Source organism: Centroberyx affinis, unplaced genomic scaffold (assembly GCF_046629955.1).
Source record: "Centroberyx affinis isolate AG114_WGS23_722 - 3 ecotype Tasmania unplaced genomic scaffold, CSIRO-AGI_Caff_v1 ptg002645l_1, whole genome shotgun sequence".
Taxonomy (NCBI): domain Eukaryota; kingdom Metazoa; phylum Chordata; class Actinopteri; order Beryciformes; family Berycidae; genus Centroberyx; species Centroberyx affinis.
This window is the reverse complement of record NW_027280837.1, coordinates 51,037-71,917: the sequence shown is the minus strand read 5'-3', so window position 1 is coordinate 71,917 and position 20,881 is coordinate 51,037. Positions and strand designations below refer to the sequence as shown.

At 42.6% G+C, this 20,881-nt stretch overlaps 1 protein-coding gene across 1 annotated transcript; it reads left to right on the top strand.

Annotated features, from left to right (window-relative positions):
• Positions 1-8,165: 8,165 nt before the first annotated feature.
• Positions 8,166-9,639, top strand: LOC139657245 (nuclear factor 7, ovary-like). Its single transcript, XM_071535010.1, has one exon. It carries the CDS (start codon positions 8,166-8,168, stop codon positions 9,591-9,593), a length of 1,428 nt encoding a protein of 475 aa, XP_071391111.1. The 3' UTR covers positions 9,594-9,639.
• Positions 9,640-20,881: the final 11,242 nt, after the last annotated feature.

Here is a 20,881-nt window from a genome sequence, read left to right as displayed (position 1 = left end):
ACCACCAATAAAGTCAGAAATCAATTATTATGTTTTACTTTTTGTACGTTTTGAGTTTCGGGAGTTTCCAGAGGCGGCGAATCACGCGGGACGCCCCTGATTTGCATAAAGTAGGCTAACCTAGACCTCAACAATATGCAAATGTTAACATCGATTTGTGGCTTTTTGGGGTTTTATCACATTTTGATAAAATAAAGTCTTACCTTTCATTCTGTGCGAAGATTATTATGAAATTCAAACGCTAAATATAGTTATGAAGCTCATAAAGGTGCGGTGACCAGCCAGCCTAGAGTGAAACTACTTCAACGGCTTCCTCTCATGTTGCCAGGTTCGCGGTTTTCAATTTACTTGGCAACGGTATAAATGCTGTTGGCCTTAAAACACTGTTTATAGGGCTTGGTAGGATTGTATTTTGGAGTTTTGGTATTGGGCTCTTCTTTTGGACTGGCTTCATTGATTACTGTGCTGTATTTTGGGTTGGATTTAGTTATCATTGGGAGGGTTTTGTCGCTAAGAACCTGGCAACCCTTCTCCCCGTCCCCCCGTTCTCCCCCCTTACTACAAGCTTCCCATCAAAACATGAACGAACATCTGCACAGTAACAGGTATGTTGAAACATCATCATCGTTCACTTTATTGTCCAGTCAAAGATAATGTCCAGTTTCTTCCGCGGGAAACGTAGATGTCAGGCATCGCAACCTGAGAGAGAGAGAGAGAGAGAGAGAGAGAGAGAGAGAGAGAGAGAGAGAGAAACCGCTCACTGGACTGACTTAATTTCAGACTATAGTTTACTGGATGTTCAACAGAGTGACACCGCGTGACTCTTCCTCGCATCCGTGTGCACGTGGCGTGTGCATGCATACATTACGCGTGCACATAAGTTTGCCCAAGTGCATCTCCATACACAAGTGAGGCTTAACTGTGGTTGAAGTTCAAAATGTGCATGTCAGCTTGAGCTGTGTGTGTGTACATGTCTGTGTGTGTATGGGCACTCAAGACTGGAAATTTCATGTTAGTATGTTATGTTATGTTTGAATGATTTTTCATTTTTCTAATATATTTGAATTAATGTCTCAAAATGGACTGCAAACTTTGAGGCTCTTTTTCTCAAAAACATAATTTGGTAACAGTCAAGACATAAAGGGGCGTATCTCACTCAATATGTGGAGTACAACAATAATATTGATATCACCAGAAAGTTCAAATGTCCCTCTTTCCAACATTGTATGAAACTCAAAATGTCTCTGGGGTCAATGTGACTAAAAATGATAGAGCAGGTCACATACAGTATTTCATTACATGTTGTTACTTTTTTAATCAAACAACGTTGCAACACATTTGTCAATAAGGCTTTTATTTTGAAAGTTGTGACCAAAAGTCTTGTTTTTTTATTTTACCTTTCAAGGTTTTACTTTGAAAGCCAAACCCGGAGGTCACACTTTTTAGTAATTCTGGCTGACTTCACACTAACATAGTTGGGTTTTTTTTTCAACAATAAATCTTTATTCACAATAACACTTATACATTATAACGGTGAAAAATTCCGATACAGTTTAAGTGCAGTGATAAAGACAAAATCACAAGTGGACATATAGAAAAATAAAATGGCATTATAACAAATGACACTAGCATAGTAGGAAGACGGTGTATTTTGAAACAACATTAATCTAAAGATGTGCTACTTTATTGTTTGCTGTCACTTGACACAAAGGCCAGTAAAAACTGATTCACCTCATCAGCAGTGAAATCTTTTATGGACAGGAATCTTTTTTCATCTCATTGCCCCTTTTTGGAGTGCATAACCGGGGCCCTGTGGGTAGTCCTTTAGTGTGGAGTTCAGGGTTACGGTGTATTCGCATGCTTTGTGTGCGATCTTTCACGTGTGCTGTGTGGAATCCTAAGAGTGCTGTGTTGATTCATTGGAGTTTGTAGTGGTTTGCCTAAAGGCAGTGGATAGAAACACCCATGTTAGGTGTAGTTGGGGACTCTTGTGATTCACCCCCCAGCAAGCAACAGACGTAATTTCAACGTCTCGGCTAGATATAGCCCCGATTTAGTCTGGCTATGTGTAACCCACTTCTAGCCAAAATGATCTTGAAACTGGTTAGATTTAGTTTTTGCTAACGCAGCTTGCGACATGTATGATATTCCATCATGTAAGCAAAGTCAACAGTGATTACAAGGTGTTTAGTTTCATTTCTTTGACATGGTCTATGTGTAGCCACGATTTAGCTCCCAGTTGAATCAGCTATTTGTAGCCCACTTCTAGCCAAAACGGTTTCACTGTAGTTTTTGCCTACGCGTGAGATGGATAATATCCCATCATGTTTGCAATGTCAATAATAAATACAAGGTGTTAGTATCATTTCATTGACATGGTCTATGTGTAGCCACGATTTAGCTGTGAATTGGACCGGCAATGTGTAGTCTGCTTTTAGCCCATCCGACAAAATCGAGGCAATCAATTGCCATCATTTCAACGGCTTGGCTATAGCCCTGATTTAGACCGGCTATGTGTATCCCACTTCTAGCCAAAATAGTGTTAAAATTGGTTAAATGTAGTTTTTGCCCACGCAGCTTGTGAAGTGCATGACATCAGATCATGTTAGCAAGTCAACTATGAAAACAAACTGAGATTAGTATCATTTAATTGAAATGGTCTATGTGTAGCCACGATTTAGCTCTGAATTGGACCGGCTACGTATAGCCTGCTTAAGCCCATCCGGTGAATTTAGCATTAACCTTTGCATTGGCATTCTTTTTTGCTGTCTCACATAGTTCATATACACCATTCTCCGTATTTGACTTTCTTTCATTTTACAAGTAAATGCAATTACGATTCTCAACCACTAGAGGGCAGCTGTACTGCTTGAGAGACATGACGACTGGCAACGCGAGACTCGACAGTTAGTTGGCGATAATGCTCCAGCTGGTTGAAGAAGAGGAAGAAGACTAGCAGTCAGAGGCAGAGCAGAACTGAGCAGTTCACGCCACGTTTACGGCTTATTTGGTTTATCTTGTAAGTCGCTGTGTTTTTTGTCTTGTCATGTGTTCATTATGTATCTACATTATTTGATATCATGTGCAGGAACCGTGCCATTTTTAGCGGTTAACTTAGCAGTGTAGAGTAAGCCATAGTGTGGTTAGCTTAACATGCTACCTAGAAAGCACGTGCTGGCACAATATTCATACACATTTCACAGCAGCAGAAGATGTGTATTCAAGTTGCATCTGTTTCTGTATTTCCTAAAACTAGTGCAGTGCCCGTTCAAAAGTGCCTGTTAGCGTTAGCATTCGCCTTAGCGGTTAGCCGCGCCTAGCAGTTGTGATGTTGTTTAAAATGTTCCATGATTGTAGTTTTTGTAATAAATTCTTTATATATTTATCATCTTTTAATGTTAAGTTGTTTAAAATGTTCCTGTATGTCATTTTTGTAATAAATTCTTTATATATTTATCTTGTTTGTTGGATGAATTGACATTTATTATCAGAACAGGTTATATTTGAGTAAAAAGAATCCTTTAGCCATTATTTTGTTGTCTATTAGACGTATATATGTAGTCATTCAATAGCCGTCTAATTGATGGCTAGGCTATACTTGGGCTATGGTTAGACGTCTACTAAACTTTCACTGACGGCCCAAATTTAGCCGTGTTTTAGCCTAGCCTTACTTAGCTTAGCCTTACTACTCTAAAGTTAACTTTGGCGTACCGCAGGGCTCTGTGCTGGGGCCTTTGCTTTTCTCCCTTTACATGCTACCTCTTGGTGACATTTTCCGCAGCTACGGTATTAAATTTCATTGTTACACGGATGATACTCAAATTTACATACCAATTAGACCTGACGACCGTGAGATGCTAGTTGTTGGCCCAAAAACCCAGAGTCCCACAGTTAAAAACCTTGGCGATACTTTCGACTCAGCTCTCTCATTCGATGCTCACATTAAGGAAATCACAAAGATAGCATTTTTTCACCTTCGCAATATCTCGAAAATTCGCTCCCTGCTAAATACGACGGATGCTGAAACTTTAATACACGCTTTTGTTTCATCCAGACTCGATTATTGTAATGTCTTACTACCTACCGAACTGCAGTATTAAAAAACTACAACTCGTGCAAAATGCTGCCGCCAGAATACTAACCAGAACTAGAAAATTCGACCACATTACTCCAATCCTAACCTCCCTGCATTGGCTCCCAATTCATGCCAGATCTGACTTTAAGGTGCTTCTGTTAGCTTATAAATCGTTACATGGGCTTGCACCATCATATTTATCCGACCTCATCATCCCTTATATTCCCGCTCGTGCCCTCCGATCACAGGATGCTGGCAACCTTATAGTCCCTAGAATCAAGAAAAAATCAGCAGGCAGTAGAGCGTTCTCCTACCGAGCTCCCTATCTCTGGAACCAGCTCCCTCTTACGGTGAGGGAAGCTAATTCTGTCGAAATCTTCAAATCTAGACTCAAAACCTATTTATTCTCGCAATCATACGACCTACCTTAGCACCGTTGGCTTGGGCTCGACACAGTCTGTTCTCATACCCTAGCCTAGACAGTATTTATATAGAAATTTGCCGTTGGGAACATAGTATAGGACTGCCTCCTGGTTACACTGTGTCTAATCACTTTCTATCTGTTGTCTGTATGAGCGTGTCTGTGCCCAAATACGTCTGGGTTTTGTGCTGCCTCTGCACAGCTCTGTGTGTGTGTGTGTGTGTGTGTGTGTGTGTGTGTGTGTGTGTGTACGGCTGGTTTTCTCCACCCTTTCTCAGATTCCTGTGCAGTGTTCTAGCTGTCAGCAGACGGGTACTGCCCCAGCTCTGATGTCCTCGGTGCTGGCCTTAGTCCCATCCCTGATGCTGCTCCAACCTGGTTGTCTCTCTCTCCGTGTGTTGTTGTCTTTGTGTGCACCTGTCTCTCTCCCCCCTTTCTCAGACTCCGGTGCAGTGCAACGGTCACAGTGCTTGCCTTAGTCCCATCCCTGCTGCTGCTACGACCCGACGTGCTCTGACTCCATGTGTTCTGTGTGCAGCTGTCTTCTCTCCCCTTCCCCTGACTCTGGTCCAGTGTTCCACCTGCCAGTTGACAGGTGTTGCTCCGGCCTGGCGGTCGTCGGCACCGGCCTTGGTCCTGCTCCCGCCTGTGTGTCTCCCGTATGTTTTTTTGCTGTTGTTTTCTCCCCTTCCGCTCTCCCCTTTTCAGACTCCGGTGCAGTTCAGTGGCCGTTGGCGCCGCCATCACTGATGCTGCTCCCACTTATCGTGTCTCTGACCCTGTGTGTTCTGTGTGCAGCTGTTTTCTCCCCTTCCTCTGTACGTGTGTGTGTGTCTGGGTGTATGTGTGTCTGGTTGTGTTGTGTGTGTGTCTGCCGCCTCGTGTCCTTTCTCTCTCTCCTCTCTCTGACTCCAGTGCAGTGTTCTACCTGGCAGTGACGGGTGCTGCCCTGGCTCTTCATCGTCAGTGCTGCCTTGCTCTTCCCTGCCGCTGTTCTCACCTGGACTGCTGCCCTCGTCTCACTGAATTTTCTAGCACTGCCCCCCCCCCCTCATCGCCACATGCCTGCCGCTTCTCCTTTTTGTTTCTCTCTGTTTTGCTTCTGTCATTATTGTTGTCCATGACTCTGTCAATGTTTTGCCCGGCACCTATTGCACGATAAGCCGTCCCGGGGAGGGATCCCTATTTGCCTCAGCCCGCCCAAGGTTTCTTCCAAGTTTTCCTACCAAGGTTTTTCTTGGGAGTTTTTCCTTGTGTGCATTTAGGGTCTAACGCCCGGGCCACACCGCCTGCATGAGCGGTGCGTGACGGCTACCTCGCCGAACTGCTGCGGCTCGCACGCCTGTGGTGTCACACAGAGAGCGTTGCTGCTGCAGCGCTGCTGCAGCGCTGACTATCTTTCTACATTGAGTTTGCCTTTGATACCAAGGAAGTACCAAGTACTGAATTTTCTACAACACGGTCCTGCAAATATTTAACAATAGAAGCCTTGTGTTAACAAATGAAGGGATTGTGTCCACAGAAACGCTAGAAGGCTTTTAATTTGAAACGGAAACAGAAAAAAAAGATATATATATATATTTTTTCATGTCTGTGACATATTCTACAGATATAGACATTGAAACTGTATTGAAAGGTGTAATGTTGCTGGTATGATACCAACAGATCATTTTCCCTGTCTATTTTTGCTGACAACCGCGCACGTCATGCTGAAAGAATAGGCGAGGCGCCGAATCTCTGGATGAGCCGCAGCCGAGCTGCCCTGCTCACGCGGGCTGTGTGGCTGCTCTAACATGTTAACATGGGCGCTGAAATTAAAAGCAACAGGTTCCGCGACGCACACGCGCCGCTCACACAGGCGGTGTGGCCCGGGCGTAAGGCTGGGGTGCCGGGTAGGTTAGGCTATGTAGAATAGGTAGTTTGTTTTGTCTTGCTAAATCTGCTCTTGCCTACCTGTGTTTTTCTGTTTGCTATGTTTGTCTTACATAACTTTGTTCACCATTGATTGTGTTTAGTTAGACCTAGCTAGACACACTCTGTAAAGTCCTCTGAGACATGCTTGTGACAAAGGGCTATATAAATAAACTTGACTTGACCTAGACGTCAGGTCTACGTATAGACGGCCATTAGACGTCTTTTAAACGCAAAATTGCTTGCTGGGCCGTTATTTCCTCCTATAAATTTTAGGCTTTCTAAATGAAATAAAGACATATCTATTTTTCCATATTCCTGAGTTGTGTCGAGTTTGCTTGGTCTCCGACAGAGCCCTTTCCGGGCTGGTTTACTACAATATTTTGCATTATCCACTGTTTTTTTAAATACTTTAAAAACTCAGTGCATTACTACAGTTTACCCAGAGTGAGTTATAATGAATGCAACAACTGAAGTGAAAACTCAAACAAAAATAAAAACCACACTGAAAACTAAAACAAAAGCAACAACTACAGTAAAACCTAAAAGAAAAAATCTCAACTGAGGTAAAATTGAAATGGGCCTATCGTTAAGCAAATCTACCAGTATTAGCAGGTATCTAAAACATTTCCAGAAATAAAGGCTCATATAGGCCTACTTTATATTCAATTTTCAATTGAACAAATTATTATTATCAACATCTTGGTCTCAGTGGAGAGTTTTAGTTTCCAATGATGATATAAATGTTTCAGAGGCTTTTCCACTCTGACACTGAATATTTACATATTGGGGATATTTTAACATGAAAATGGTCAAATTTAAAGAACAGCGGGACAAAATATCTGCTTCTGTTTGGAGGACGTCAGGTTGTGTGTGTGTGTGTGTGTGTGTGCTGCCGTCGTATCCGCTTCGTCCGAGACACCAAGTCACCAGGTATCAAACATTACGAACGAGGATCTTTAACCCTTCATGTACCAATGAAGCAGAAATGGCTGAGAGGCAGTGAGGTGTTGTCCAGTTGATGAGATGAGATGAAACTTTATTGATCCCTGAGGAGGAAAATGGTCATTAAAGCTGCAAAGAATAGAGACTTTTATCACCAGTCTGCTGCCAACCAGGTGAGGCAGTTTCAGACTTTACCACTAGAGGTGCTAGAGAGCAGGGCGTACTGCCACTACAGAGATGACAGATGTCTTTATCAAACCATGATAAAACGCCTTCTGCACGCTCCATGTTTGGTCAGTTTGAAATGATGAGTCATTATTTTTGGACTGGGCACAGTCTGTGCCTGCCTAACATAACCAACACACACACACACACACAACGACCCTCCCTCCACCATAAATAACCATATTTTAGGGGTGGGAGATACCAAGTTTAGTGAGTCCCGCCACCATACAGCGGTAAAACATGTATTTTGAAAAGAAAAAAACGTATTTAAAATAAATACAAAATACAACCATTTAAAGTTGTATGTCCCTCCCTTAAAGCCAAAATAAAAAACATAAGTCCCGATGCTTAAAAAATTATTTGACGTGCCTCCCCCATTTTGCACCACCCCCTCCCCTCTCATAAATAACCAACAGTCCCTAAGTGAAATTGAAAGTAGATTTTGACATTGTTGAACAGAGCGGAGACTCCATTACAGGCTGTGAGATCTCTACTGAAAAACACATTTGGAGGATTGTAAGCAGCAAGTTGGAGTGAATGTGATCTGGTGAGTCTTGCTATTGAAAGATCATTCAGATACAAAAGAAAATGGCTGAGAAAACTGCTGTTTTTGAAAGTTACTTGAGTTGCCATGTGTGTTCAGAGACTTTCAGAGATCCTGTGTCTCTGAGCTGCCACCACAGCTTCTGTTCCAGCTGCCTGAAACAATTCTGGGAACAAGCTGAAAACAAGAACTGTCCCATTTGTAAAAGAAAATCCTCAAAGGCTGAACTAGATGTGAACTTTGCACTGAAGGAACTAGCTGACTCCTATGCTGGGAGACAGAAAGCTGGCTCATCTGAGACGGGTAAAGGAGAGGAGGAAGTGCAGGTGGTGTGTAGTAAACATCTAGAAGTGCCTAAATGGTTCTGTAAGGAGGAACAGAAAGCTGTGTGTCCTGTCTGTGAGTTCTCTCTCCACCACGGTCACAAGGTGGTTCCTCTAGAAGAAGCAGTCAGTGACCTGAAGGAGCAGCTGAAATCTGACCTAAAGTCTCTACAGGACAAGAGGAACAAATACAAAGAGGTTGAGGAGAAATACAAGGAAGTGAATCAACACTCCAAGAAGCAGCTGGTGGCCACAGAGAGGCAGATCACAGCAGAGTTCCACAAGCTCCACCAGTTCCTGAAAGAGGAAGAGGAGGCCAGACTGGCGGCTCTGAGGGAGGAAGAGGAGCAGAGGGGGAAGACTGTCGCCAGAGAGATGAAGATCATTCAGGAGAAGATGTCCTCTCTCTCAGACAGTATCTCTGCTGTTGAAGAAGACCTGCAGAAACACAATGTGCCGTTCCTCACCAGTTATAAACCCACTCAGACCAGCGCCAGAGCCCAGTGCTCACTGCCGGATCCACAGCTGGTCTCAGGAGCGCTGGTAGATGTGGCCAAACACCTGGGCAACCTGTCCTTCAGAGTCTGGGAGAAGATGAAGGGGAAGGTCAAGTTCAGTCCTGTCATTCTGGACCCAAACACTGCAGACCCATCGCTCTATCTGTCTGATGACCTGACCAGTGTGAGATATGGAGACACAGAGCAGCAGCTCCCTGACAACCCAGAGAGAAACACTAAGTATGCCACTGTTCTGGGATCTGAAGGCTTCAGCTCAGGGAAACACAGCTGGGAGGTGGAGGTGGGAGATCATCCTGTCTGGAATGTGGGTTTGGCAAAAGAGTCAGTTGACAGGAAGGGGGAGTTATGTGCCTCACCAGAATCTGGAATCTGGTGTTTACTGCATGACAGTGGAAAATACATTGATGTACTTGGTGAGACCGTCACAGTGAAGCAGAGTCTCCAGAGGATCAGAGTCCAGCTGGACTATGACAGGGGGGAGCTGTCCTTCTACGACTCTGAGAACAAGACTCACATCTGCACTTACAGAGACACTTTCACTGAGAAACTCTACCCATATTTCAATGTTGTAGATGCTGGTGATGCCAAGACCACTGATATCAAAGTCTGTCAAGCTGAGGCTTCTCTGTGATGTTAAGGGATGTCAGTGAGGTGTGTGTCTGTGTGTGTGTGTGTGTGTGTGTGTGTTATTAAGGGGGTTGTTGAGCCTGTGGGTAAGATGAACACATTTATTTTAAACCATAATAGCACAAAATATAAAAAGTGTCTCATCTTTCTCTGTTCTCCCTTGCTGTAGAACATTCGCTCAGTTGAAATTTTAATTATTTGAGTCTAAAAATCATCGGTTGAAGAGGAACTTTCTGAAAATGTGGGTATTATTAGAAGTGATGACTTCTGACTTGAGTGCTCATACAGCAAATTTTGACATTGCACTTCCAAATTAATTCAGTGCAAGTGTATATTTTCTCATGCAGTTTGCCCTATGTCATTTTTTATTTTTTTTATTTTGGTTTTTTTTTCATTTTTTTGTAACTTATGATTGCCATGATGCTGATTTCTTGGCAAGATTTCTCTTGAAAAATCGATTTTGATTCTCGATGGGATTACATGGTGAAATAAAGGTTAAATGATGATGATGATGATAAATGATGAAACATCTAAATCATCAGGTGACAGACTGTTATTTGCCTGTTCTTCAGGTTATAGCTAATTAGCCCAGCCAGCAACTATTTGGCTTCTAATTAGACAACAATATTGTGTCAACTGTACAGAATAATTCGCTTGTTTTCATATTTGGGATTTTTTGAAGGGGATCATCAGTCATCAGTTTCAGTGTGTAATATTCCTGGATCTTCTGGTGAGGTTTTTCAGTTTGTGGGTCTGTTGTTTTATCCTGTAGATCCAAGTGATCTGATTCAGTCGTTCATTGTGTAACAACAAACAACCACCAATAAAGTCAGAAATCAATTATTATGTTTTACTTTTTGTCTCTTAATACATTTGAGGCGAGAAATCAGCCATGCAGTTGCTGAATCTGTTTTCATTTTACATCGACAACGGCTCGTTTAAAAGTTTCTACACGAGTTTCAGGAGTTTCCAGAGGCGGCGAGTCACGCTGGACGCCCCTGATTTGCATAAATCAGAATCAAAATCAGAATCAGCTTTATTGGCCAAGTATGTACACATACAATGAATTTGACTCCGGTTTTTCGCTGCTCTCAATGTACTTACACAGAATAAATATACGGGGGGGGGGGGGGTGTAATTATATACATGAGGTAGGTGTTACAGGTTTATTGTTTTATGGGATAGTTTCTGTCACTGTATGACTGATTTAAGTGTTCATCAGAGTGATGCCCTGTGGGAAGAAACTAAAGTAAGCTAGACCTCAACAATATGCAAATGTAAACATCGATTTGTGGCTATTTGGGGTTTCATCAGATTTTGATAAAATAAAGTCTTACCTTTCATTCTGTGCAAAGATTATTATGAAATTCAAACGCTAAATATAGTTATGAAGCTCATAAAGGTGCGGTGACCAGCCAGCCTAGAGTGAAACTACTTCAACGGCTTCCTCTCATGTTGCCAGGTTCGCGGTTTTCAATTTACTTGGCAACGGTATAAATGCTGTTGGGCTTAAAACACTGTTTAAAGGTCTTGGTAGGATTGTATTTTGGAGAGAGAAACCGCTCAGTGGACTGACTTAATTTCAGACTATAGTTTACTGGATGTGCAACAGAGTGACACCGCGTGACTCTTCCTCGCATCCGTGTGCACGTGGCGTGTGCATGCATACATTACGCGTGCACATAAGTTTGCCCAAGTGCATCTCCATACACAAGTGAGGCTCAACTGTGGTTGAAGTTCAAAATGTGCATGTCAGCTTGAGCTGTGTGTGTGTACATGTCTGTGTGTGTATGGGCACTCAAGACTGGAAATTTCATGTTACTATGTGTAAATGACGGTAGATCGCTTTAAGACTGCCCTAGCAACCAGTTGTTTACGTTGTGACGTCAGCGGAAGAATGCGAGTTGCAGAGATAGCGGGAAATAAGGCTGCTAATTATGGCTGCGTTACTCACCTTTGCTTCCATTCCCGTTTCTTTTTGATGGTTTTATAAAGTGTTATCAGAGTTTACCGAGTGAGTTTCCCTGTCTTGACACTGTATTCTTAGCCGTGTACTGTTTACATTCTGGCCAGTTGTGCCGCTGATATTTCACGTTGTTACAGACATGTTCTATTGTTGGTTTAAACTCAGGCAAGACCCACAGTGTGGCGATACCTACGAGGTTTTCTTAAAATATAGCACCCTTGGTAAGCAGAGCGAGGTATGTAGCCTTCAATTTATGTGCAAGTATTACAAAACCTTGAAGTGTATGTCTTTGTTTATTTTGTAGCGTCATTGAAAGTAATGCTGCTTCTAATTAACTAATGTCAGCTATTCTACACATGACAGTCCAACAGCACTAAATTACCATATCAGTGTCTGTGAATTTAAGTTTAATACATACTCTTTTGTCTAACAAAATGTATATGTTATGGATTAAAGTGCATTAATTGTACTTATATAGTTAAAACACTAAAACTGGATATTAAGTCATACAATTTACTTAGAGCTTATTGTATTTCACTGTGCTCAGTAAAGTGCCTTTAAAGCAACAATTTATTACACTTGTGAAACTAAAACTAAGCATTTGTCTTTTGTTTTGTACTTTCATTTATAGTTTTCACGGTGCTCATCAAGGTGTTCGAAGAGACAATAAAATTAAGGCACCCGTCAGAGACTCTCTGCGTATTGATTGATTCCAAGGGCAGCTACAGTGAAAACTCGACGCAACATCTGAGCTATCCAACACGTCTGTGCTGTCGTCGCCTATGGTGAGCAGATGCAAGAACGCCTGATGTCAAGCAGTCGACCCAGCCTACGTTTCTGCACCCAGGCAAGATTTGAAACGGACTGCACACCAAAAGTACAGATGTTACAGATGCAGCGAGAGACTTTGGCTAACAAAAGAAAATAAAGATTGTACAGTGAGAACACTTTAAGCATTTAAACCAGAAAAAGGGTATTATCTCATAAAAGCATAACTCCTGAACCTTGTGATATTGAAAACGTTTAAAAAGGGAAATTGTGTGATTGTTGATAAATTACATCTTTTCTCATCACAATTTTAACTTATCTCTGCTAAAATCTTTTGAATATCCAAAATTGCAAATCTCTGACTGAAATTGTATTGCTCAGTGCTAAGGGTAGGTCACTGCTTACTGAAGTTTGAAAACCGATAAAGCATTCAAGAACACAGTTAATTAAGCAGTTACACAACCCAGTTAAAATGTCATCGCCTGATCGGGAAATGAGCAACCCTGCAAACACACAACAGGTCAGATCAAGCTCCCGTGAAAGAACTTTAACAGAGAAAGGTCAGGAGATGCATGACCAGGAAGCTAAAAAACATGAGAAAGCCTTCAATAAGAGTTACGATTCCTGGAAACAAATAGCAAGGGAGTCCAGGACAATACTAAAAACATTTTGTTCACAAGATGACCTCGATAACATCCAACAAAACATTAAAGACAAACATGACACAGTGCGTCAACATTACGAGCCCATTAGACGCGACCGTACTACTACTCCAGACATTGTTAAGAGAATGGATGCTTGTGTCACCCTGACAGCCGAGATCCGTGATCTTGTGAGTAAACGACTAGAGACAATTAAAGAGGCCTATAATGATCAACTCGAGAAAGAAAGGGTGAGGATGACACTAAATAAGGATGAGTACGGGTCCATCTTTGGATGCACAAATACTGAAACAATAATCTCAGGGTTATCAAAGAAATCAGAAACCCACTCAAGGGCCTCCTCTGCAGTCTCTAGCAAACGAGCAGATGCAGAAGCAGAACTTGCAGTAAAACTAGAACAGGCAAAAGCTATGCAGAAAATCCATGCTCAACAAGTAAAACTGTGTAAACTAGAGAATGAATGGAAACTAAGTGAAACAAAAATGTTGGCGGAAATAAGGCAGAAGGAGGCAGAGATGCAACTAAGGCTGGAAGAGGAGAAGACAAGGTTACAACAGCTACAAGTAGAAAAGGAGGTTGAAGTAGCAGCAGCCCGGGTGAGGGCTTATAATAATCTTGAAGGTGATGTTAAGAATTATGGGGAAGAAACTGATCATGAGACCTACTCTGCTCACCAAAAGATTGAATCCAGAACTTCACTAGACCCAAAAGCTGTGTCATTCCAGCCTCAACAAGCATTCCCTGAAATATCGACAACTCAGGATACGGTCAGTCTAGCTCAGGCTATTGCAAGCTCTTTAAGTGTAAGCCGGCTGTCCCCCCCAGAACCAACAACATTTACTGGTGACCCCTTAAAATTTATAGACTGGAAGATGTCCTTTATGGCCCTTATTGACCGGAAGCCCATCCCAGCTTGTGAAAAGATGCTCTACCTTAAAAATTATCTTGCTGGAGAAGCACGCAAAGCTGTGGAGGGATTCTTTTACAGAAACTCAGAAGATGCATACCAGGGCGCCTGGACTGTGCTACAGGAGAGATATGGAAACCAGTTTATCGTACAGAAGGCTTTTCGAGACAAACTTGTGAGATGGCCCAAGATCGGTGGAAATGATCCTCTTGCACTTCGAGAATTTGCAGACTTCCTAAAAGGCTGTGTTGAGGCTATGCCTCATGTCAAAGGATTAGCCATCTTAAACGACTGTGAGGAAAATCACAAGTTGCTTAAAAAAGTACCTGACTGGATTGTGCACAGATGGAGCCGAATTGTCGTGGAAGAGCTGGACGCATCTGGAGACTACCCAAGTTTTGTACGGTTTACAGAGTTTATGCAAAAGGAAGCCCGGATAGCTTGCAATCCCATTGCCTCTCCACTCCTGTTGAACCTCAAGACCACAGATGATAGGTTACCCAAAAGAGCCAAGGCTCTAAACACAACTACTCAAATGAAGAATTCCACTTCAGAGACACAAAGAGCAACCAACTTTAAGCCAAAACCACCTTGCCCAGTTTGTCAGGATGAAACGCATGGCGTGGCTAAATGCCCCACCTTTGCAGCAAAACCCATTGAAGACAAAAAGGCATTCATTCATGAAAATCGTCTCTGCTTTGGGTGCTTGTGGAAGGGACACATAACCAAAGATTGCAAAAGGCGACACACGTGTGGCACATGTGGCCGGCGTCATCCTACCTGCCTGCACGACGAGAAAGGCAAGGCGTCTATGGAAGCATCTAAGAAAAGTCCCACTTCCACAGAAGACTGTGCAAGGCAGGAAGTCCACAAGGTGATGTCCCACACATTGATTCAATGTACATCCTCCACTTCCGGTATTGTCCCAGTCTTTCTGTCATCAGTGGAAGAGCCACAGAGAGAAATTCTTACCTATGCTCTACTCGACACACAGAGTGATTCCACATTTATTTTGGAAAATCTACTCAATGAGCTAAATGTGAATGCTCCACCTGTGCAATTGAAGCTTAGTACAATGACAGCTATCGACACTATCATAGCAAGTAAGATTGCCCGTGGCCTACAAGTTAGAGGAATCCACTCTGAAAACCACATTCAGCTACGTCAAGCCTACACTAGGGACTTCATTCCAGTTGACAAATCTCACATCCCAACTGAGAAGACAGCGCTGCTGTGGCCACACCTGAAACACTTAGCTGACAAGTTATCATCACTCCAAGACTGCGACGTGGGACTGTTGATCGGATATGAATGTCCATCAGCACTAGCACCCTTGGAGGTCATCACAGGCGGTGAAAATGAACCATTCGCACAAAGAACTGAGCTCGGCTGGAGTATAACAGGCTCATCTAATCCCCATCTCGATAGACAGGGAAGCCAGAGTTTTGTACATCGAGTTGCAGTGAAGGAAATACCAGCTCCATCAGCCACTGACGTTCTTAAAACCCTAGAGTCAGACTTCAATGAGAGGAATTATGAAGACAAGTATGTGTCACAAGACGATGTTCGCTTCATACAGCTCCTTAGTGGCAACATTAAGCAGAAGGAGGATGGGCATTATGAGATGCCCCTCCCCTTCAAGGGTAGCACCCTACCTTCACTACCAAACAACAAGAAACTGGCTACTATTCGCCTGCAGCATTTAAAGAAGAAATTGAAGGCCAACAAACAGTATTACGACCACTATAAGGCCTTCGTGGAGGAAATGATCAAAAGAGGTGATGCAGAGCCAGTCACCACAACACCCGAGGGAGAGACTGTGTGGTATATTCCCCACCACGGTGTATACCACCCACAAAAACCAGACAAGCTAAGGGTTGTGTTCGATTGCTCAGCAAAGTTCTGTGGTGTTTCTCTAAACGACACTCTACTGACTGGCCCCGACCTAATTAACTCCCTAGTGGGAGTTCTTTGTCGTTTCTGGAAGGAAGTTGTGGCCGTGATCTGTGATATCGAAAAAATGTTTCATCAATTCTTTGTTTCTCCTGAAGCACGGAACTACCTGAGGTTTCTCTGGTGGGATGGCGCAGATTTGGAAACAGAACCACAAGAATATCGGATGGCAGTTCACCTTTTCGGCCCTGCCTCATCTCCTGGATGCGGGAACTTTGGCCTGAAGTATTTGGCACAGCAACACAAATCTGATCATCCTTCGGCATCAGCCTTTGTCGAGAAGAACTTCTACGTAGACGACGGGCTAACCAGCGTTCCATCAATCAAAGAAGCCAAGAAATTGATCATCAAAGCACAAAAACTGTGCAAAAGAGGAGGTCTACGTCTGCATAAGTTCAACTCAAATAAGAAAGAAGTCCTCAACTGTGTGGATCCCTCGGAAAGGGTAATAACTGCTAAACCTTTTGACCTCAGTCTGGATGCAGCACCTGTAGGACGTGCACTTGGTATTCAGTGGTCGATTGAAAATGATACCTTCAGCTTCAACGTCAACTTAAAGGACCAGCCTTCAACTCGCCGTGGCATTCTGTCAGTCATCGCCTCTCTGTATGATCCACTGGGGTTTGTCTCCCCATTCACCCTGCGTGGAAAGTGTATCCTACAGGAACTGTGCCGTATGGGCATTGGATGGGATGATCCACTTCCTGAGGATTTATACCCACGGTGGGAGGAGTGGAAAAATGGTCTCCGGAAGCTGCAGGAAGTCACGATACCAAGATGCTATCATCCACAAAACTTTGGCAACATCGTGAGGACAGAACTGCACCACTTCTCGGATGCCAGTAATGTCGGGTATGGTGCTTGTTCCTATATTAGGTACATAAATGACAATAATGAAGTCCACTGCAGCCTTGTGATGGCCAAGGCAAGAGTTGCACCCACAAAAATCACAAGCATTCCAAGGTTGGAACTTTCAGCAGCTGTAGTCTCCGCCAGAACAAGTGTTATGTTAAAAACTGAACTTGAAATGAAAATTGACAAGGAGTTCTTCTGGACAGACTCTCAAGTCGTGCTGGCATACATCAATAATGATGCACGAAGGTTCCATGTATTTGTCGCAAATCGCCTTCAACTGATAAAGGAAAAAACAAATCCCAGTCAGTGGCATTATGTTGACACGACAGAAAACCCAGCTGATCATGCCTCTAGAGGTCTTCATGCCTCCGATATCTCCTCAACAATCTGGATGTCAGGACCCAAGTTTCTGTGGGAGCGAGAAGTGAAACCAAGACCTACCTTCTCTACTGAACTGCTGGTTGGCGATCCTGAAGTTAGAGCAGTTCAGGTAACTGCAACCACGACCAATGATTGCTTCAACATTCTCAGTTGTCTAAGTAGATTTTCTTCTTGGACAAGGCTCCTAAAGGTCGTTGCGAGAATTAAGAGGCTGGCATCTAAGCAAGAACACCACAGTGACCTTGTGACCATCGAAGAACGTGAGAGAGCGGCTGAGGTGGTAATCAAGCTTGTCCAACAGCAAGCCTTTCCTCAAGAGATGAAGACACTTAAAAGAGGAGTCAGTCTTCCAAGTTCAAGTCCTCTTTTTCACCTCGACCCTATTGTGGATAAGGGACTCCTTTGTGTTGGTGGGAGGCTAAAGAAGTCATCTCTCAGTCAAGAACTAAAACATCCAGTCATTCTTCCAAAAAACTGTCACATCACCAAGCTTATTCTGTCCCACTACCATGACAGAATTTGTCATCAAGGCCGAAGTCAAACTCAAATGGAGCTCAGAGTAAATGGTTTTTGGGTCATTGGTGGGAGCAAATCTGTTGCCAGGCTGATACACAACTGCGTGAGATGCAGGAAACTCCGACGACCAGCAGAGGAACAACAAATGGCTGAGCTCCCTAAAGAACGTGTTGAAGCCTCAGCTCCTTTCACATACTGTGGTATGGATGTGTTTGGCCCATTTGTCATCAAGAGAGCCCATAAAGAATGCAAGAGGTATGGATTGATCTTAACTTGCCTCTCTTCCCGAGCTGTTCACATCGAAATGCTTGAAGATCTGTCGACAGATACATTTATCAATGCCTTGAGGTGCTTCATTAGCCTCAGAGGAGCCGTTCGCCAACTCCACTGCGATCATGGCACAAACTTTGTGGGAGCCAGAAACGAGTTCAGAGAAGCACTCAAGCAATGTAACACCAAGGAACTTGAAGTTTTCTTGGCTGATAAACAATGTGAATTCATCTTCAATGCTCCCTCAGCAAGTCATGCCGGTGGTGTCTGGGAACGCCAAATCCGGACTGTGCGAAACGTGTTGAATGCCACTTTCTCTCAGTGTCCAGGCAGACTTGATGACGCTTCACTTAGAACACTATTCTACGAAGCTATGGCCATTGTTAACAGCCGTCCGTTAAATGTAGATGGAATCAACGATCCTAAATCATTGGAGCCCTTGACGCCCAACCATCTCATCCTGATGAAGTCTAAGGTTGCTCTCCCACCTCCTGGGAAATTCGTAAAGGAAGATGTGTATGCAACAAAACGGTGGCGCCGAGTGCAATATTTGATTGAACAGTTCTGGAGTCGCTGGAAGAGAGAATACCTCCTGAACATTTCTACACGGCAGAAGTGGCATGTACCCCGGCGCAACCTCAAAGTAAATGACATTGTCATTATCAAGGACGACACTCTTCCAAGAAACCAGTGGCAGCTAGGAAGAGTGGTTGAAACAATGGAACAGGGTGATGGCTTAGTTCGTAGAGTCAAGGTACAAGTTGGAGAGCGGAAACCACCAAGGAAATCAGATAGTCCCTTCAAACCTTCCATCTTTGAACGGCCCATCCAGAAGTTAGTGCTCCTTCTCGAGAGTGCATGACTCACTATATGCGTGATTCCCTTATGCAAACCTCTAAACATTTGCAAGATCAGTAAGCAGTGACGTAGGCATTATAAACCTAAACTTTCTAATTGTGCAGCTTTAAGAAGAGGCCATTCATTATAATCTAGAAATCATGTATGATTCATGTAGTCTTTGTTAACTTAACTATGTTCATTCATCATAACATGATTGGTGGGAGTGTAAATGACGGTAGATCGCTTTAAGACTGCCCTAGCAACCAGTTGTTTACGTTGTGACGTCAGCGGAAGAATGCGAGTTGCAGAGATAGCGGGAAATAAGGCTGCTAATTATGGCTGCGTTACTCACCTTTGCTTCCATTCCCGTTTCTTTTTGATGGTTTTATAAAGTGTTATCAGAGTTTACCGAGTGAGTTTCCCTGTCTTGACACTGTATTCTTAGCCGTGTACTGTTTACATTCTGGCCAGTTGTGCCGCTGATATTTCACGTTGTTACAGACATGTTCTATTGTTGGTTTAAACTCAGGCAAGACCCACAGTGTGGCGATACCTACGAGGTTTTCTTAAAATATAGCACCCTTGGTAAGCAGAGCGAGGTATGTAGCCTTCAATTTATGTGCAAGTATTACAAAACCTTGAAGTGTATGTCTTTGTTTATTTTGTAGCGTCATTGAAAGTAATGCTGCTTCTAATTAACTAATGTCAGCTATTCTACACATGACAGTCCAACAGCACTAAATTACCATATCAGTGTCTGTGAATTTAAGTTTAATACATACTCTTTTGTCTAACAAAATGTATATGTTATGGATTAAAGTGCATTAATTGTACTTATATAGTTAAAACACTAAAACTGGATATTAAGTCATACAATTTACTTAGAGCTTATTGTATTTCACTGTGCTCAGTAAAGTGCCTTTAAAGCAACAATTTATTACACTTGTGAAACTAAAAATAAGCATTTGTCTTTTGTTTTGTACTTTCATTTATAGTTTTCACGGTGCTCATCAAGGTGTTCGAAGAGACAATAAAATTAAGGCACCCGTCAGAGACTCTCTGCGTATTGATTGATTCCAAGGGCAGCTACACTATGTTATGTTTGAATTATTTTTCATTTTTCTAATATATTTGAATAAATGTCTCAAAATGGACTGCAAACTTTGAGGCTCTTTTTCTCAAAAACATAATTTGGTAACAGTCAAGACATAAAGGGGCGTATCTCACTCAATATGTGGAGTACAACAATAATATTGATATCACCAGAAAGTTCAAATGCCCCTCTTTCCAACATTGTATGAAACTCAAAATGTCTCTGGGGTCAATGTGACTAAAAATGATAGAGCAGGTCACATACAGTATTTCATTACATGTTGTTACTTTTTTAATCAAACAACGTTGCAACACATTTGTCAATAAGGCTTTTATTTTTAAAGTTGTGACCAAAAGTCTTGTTTTTTTATTTTACCTTTCAAGGTTTTACTTTGAAAGCCAAACCCGGAAGTCACACTTTTTAGTAATTCTGGCTGACTTCACACTAACATAGTTGGGGTTTTTTTTCAACAATAAATCTTTATTCACAATGACACTCATACATTATGACATTGAAAAATTCCGAGACAGTTTAAATGCAGTGATAAAAACGAAATCACCAGTGGACATATAGAAAAATAAAATGGCATTATGACAAATGACACTAGCATAGTAGGAAGATGGTGTATTTTGTAACATCATGAAGCTAAAGATGTGCTACTTTATTATCATGGATGTTTGTTGTCACTTGACTCAAAGGTGAATAAAAACTGATTCACCTCATCAGCAGTGAAATCTTTTATGGACAGTCTCATGGAAGAAGGGGAAATGGAGACGATGATAAGAACAAGTGTGATACTGAGCAAAGCCCGCTGCTTCCAGTGATGTCCAAAGGTAACATATCGAATATTTTGCTGAAAATTAGATTATTTTCTACAGATAAACCTCTTTTTGACCTAATAATCTGGTGTCATTGTGAGGTTCCAGTTCCATGGTTCCGGTTACAAGCCACAGAAAAAATATACCTCCATCTTCTCTTCCTCTAACAAATCAAAGACCTCAGCCTAGCAGACCCCAACTCATGTCACCGTGCTCCTCCCACAGCCCTTATGAAGCAATATCCCCCCTTTTCAGCCCCAATA

Excerpts from the sequence above, each read along its gene's own strand:
- LOC139657245 (XM_071535010.1), top strand. The coding sequence starts at position 8,166 with ATGGCTGAGAAAACTGCTGTTTTTGAAAGTTACTTGAGTTGCCATGTG.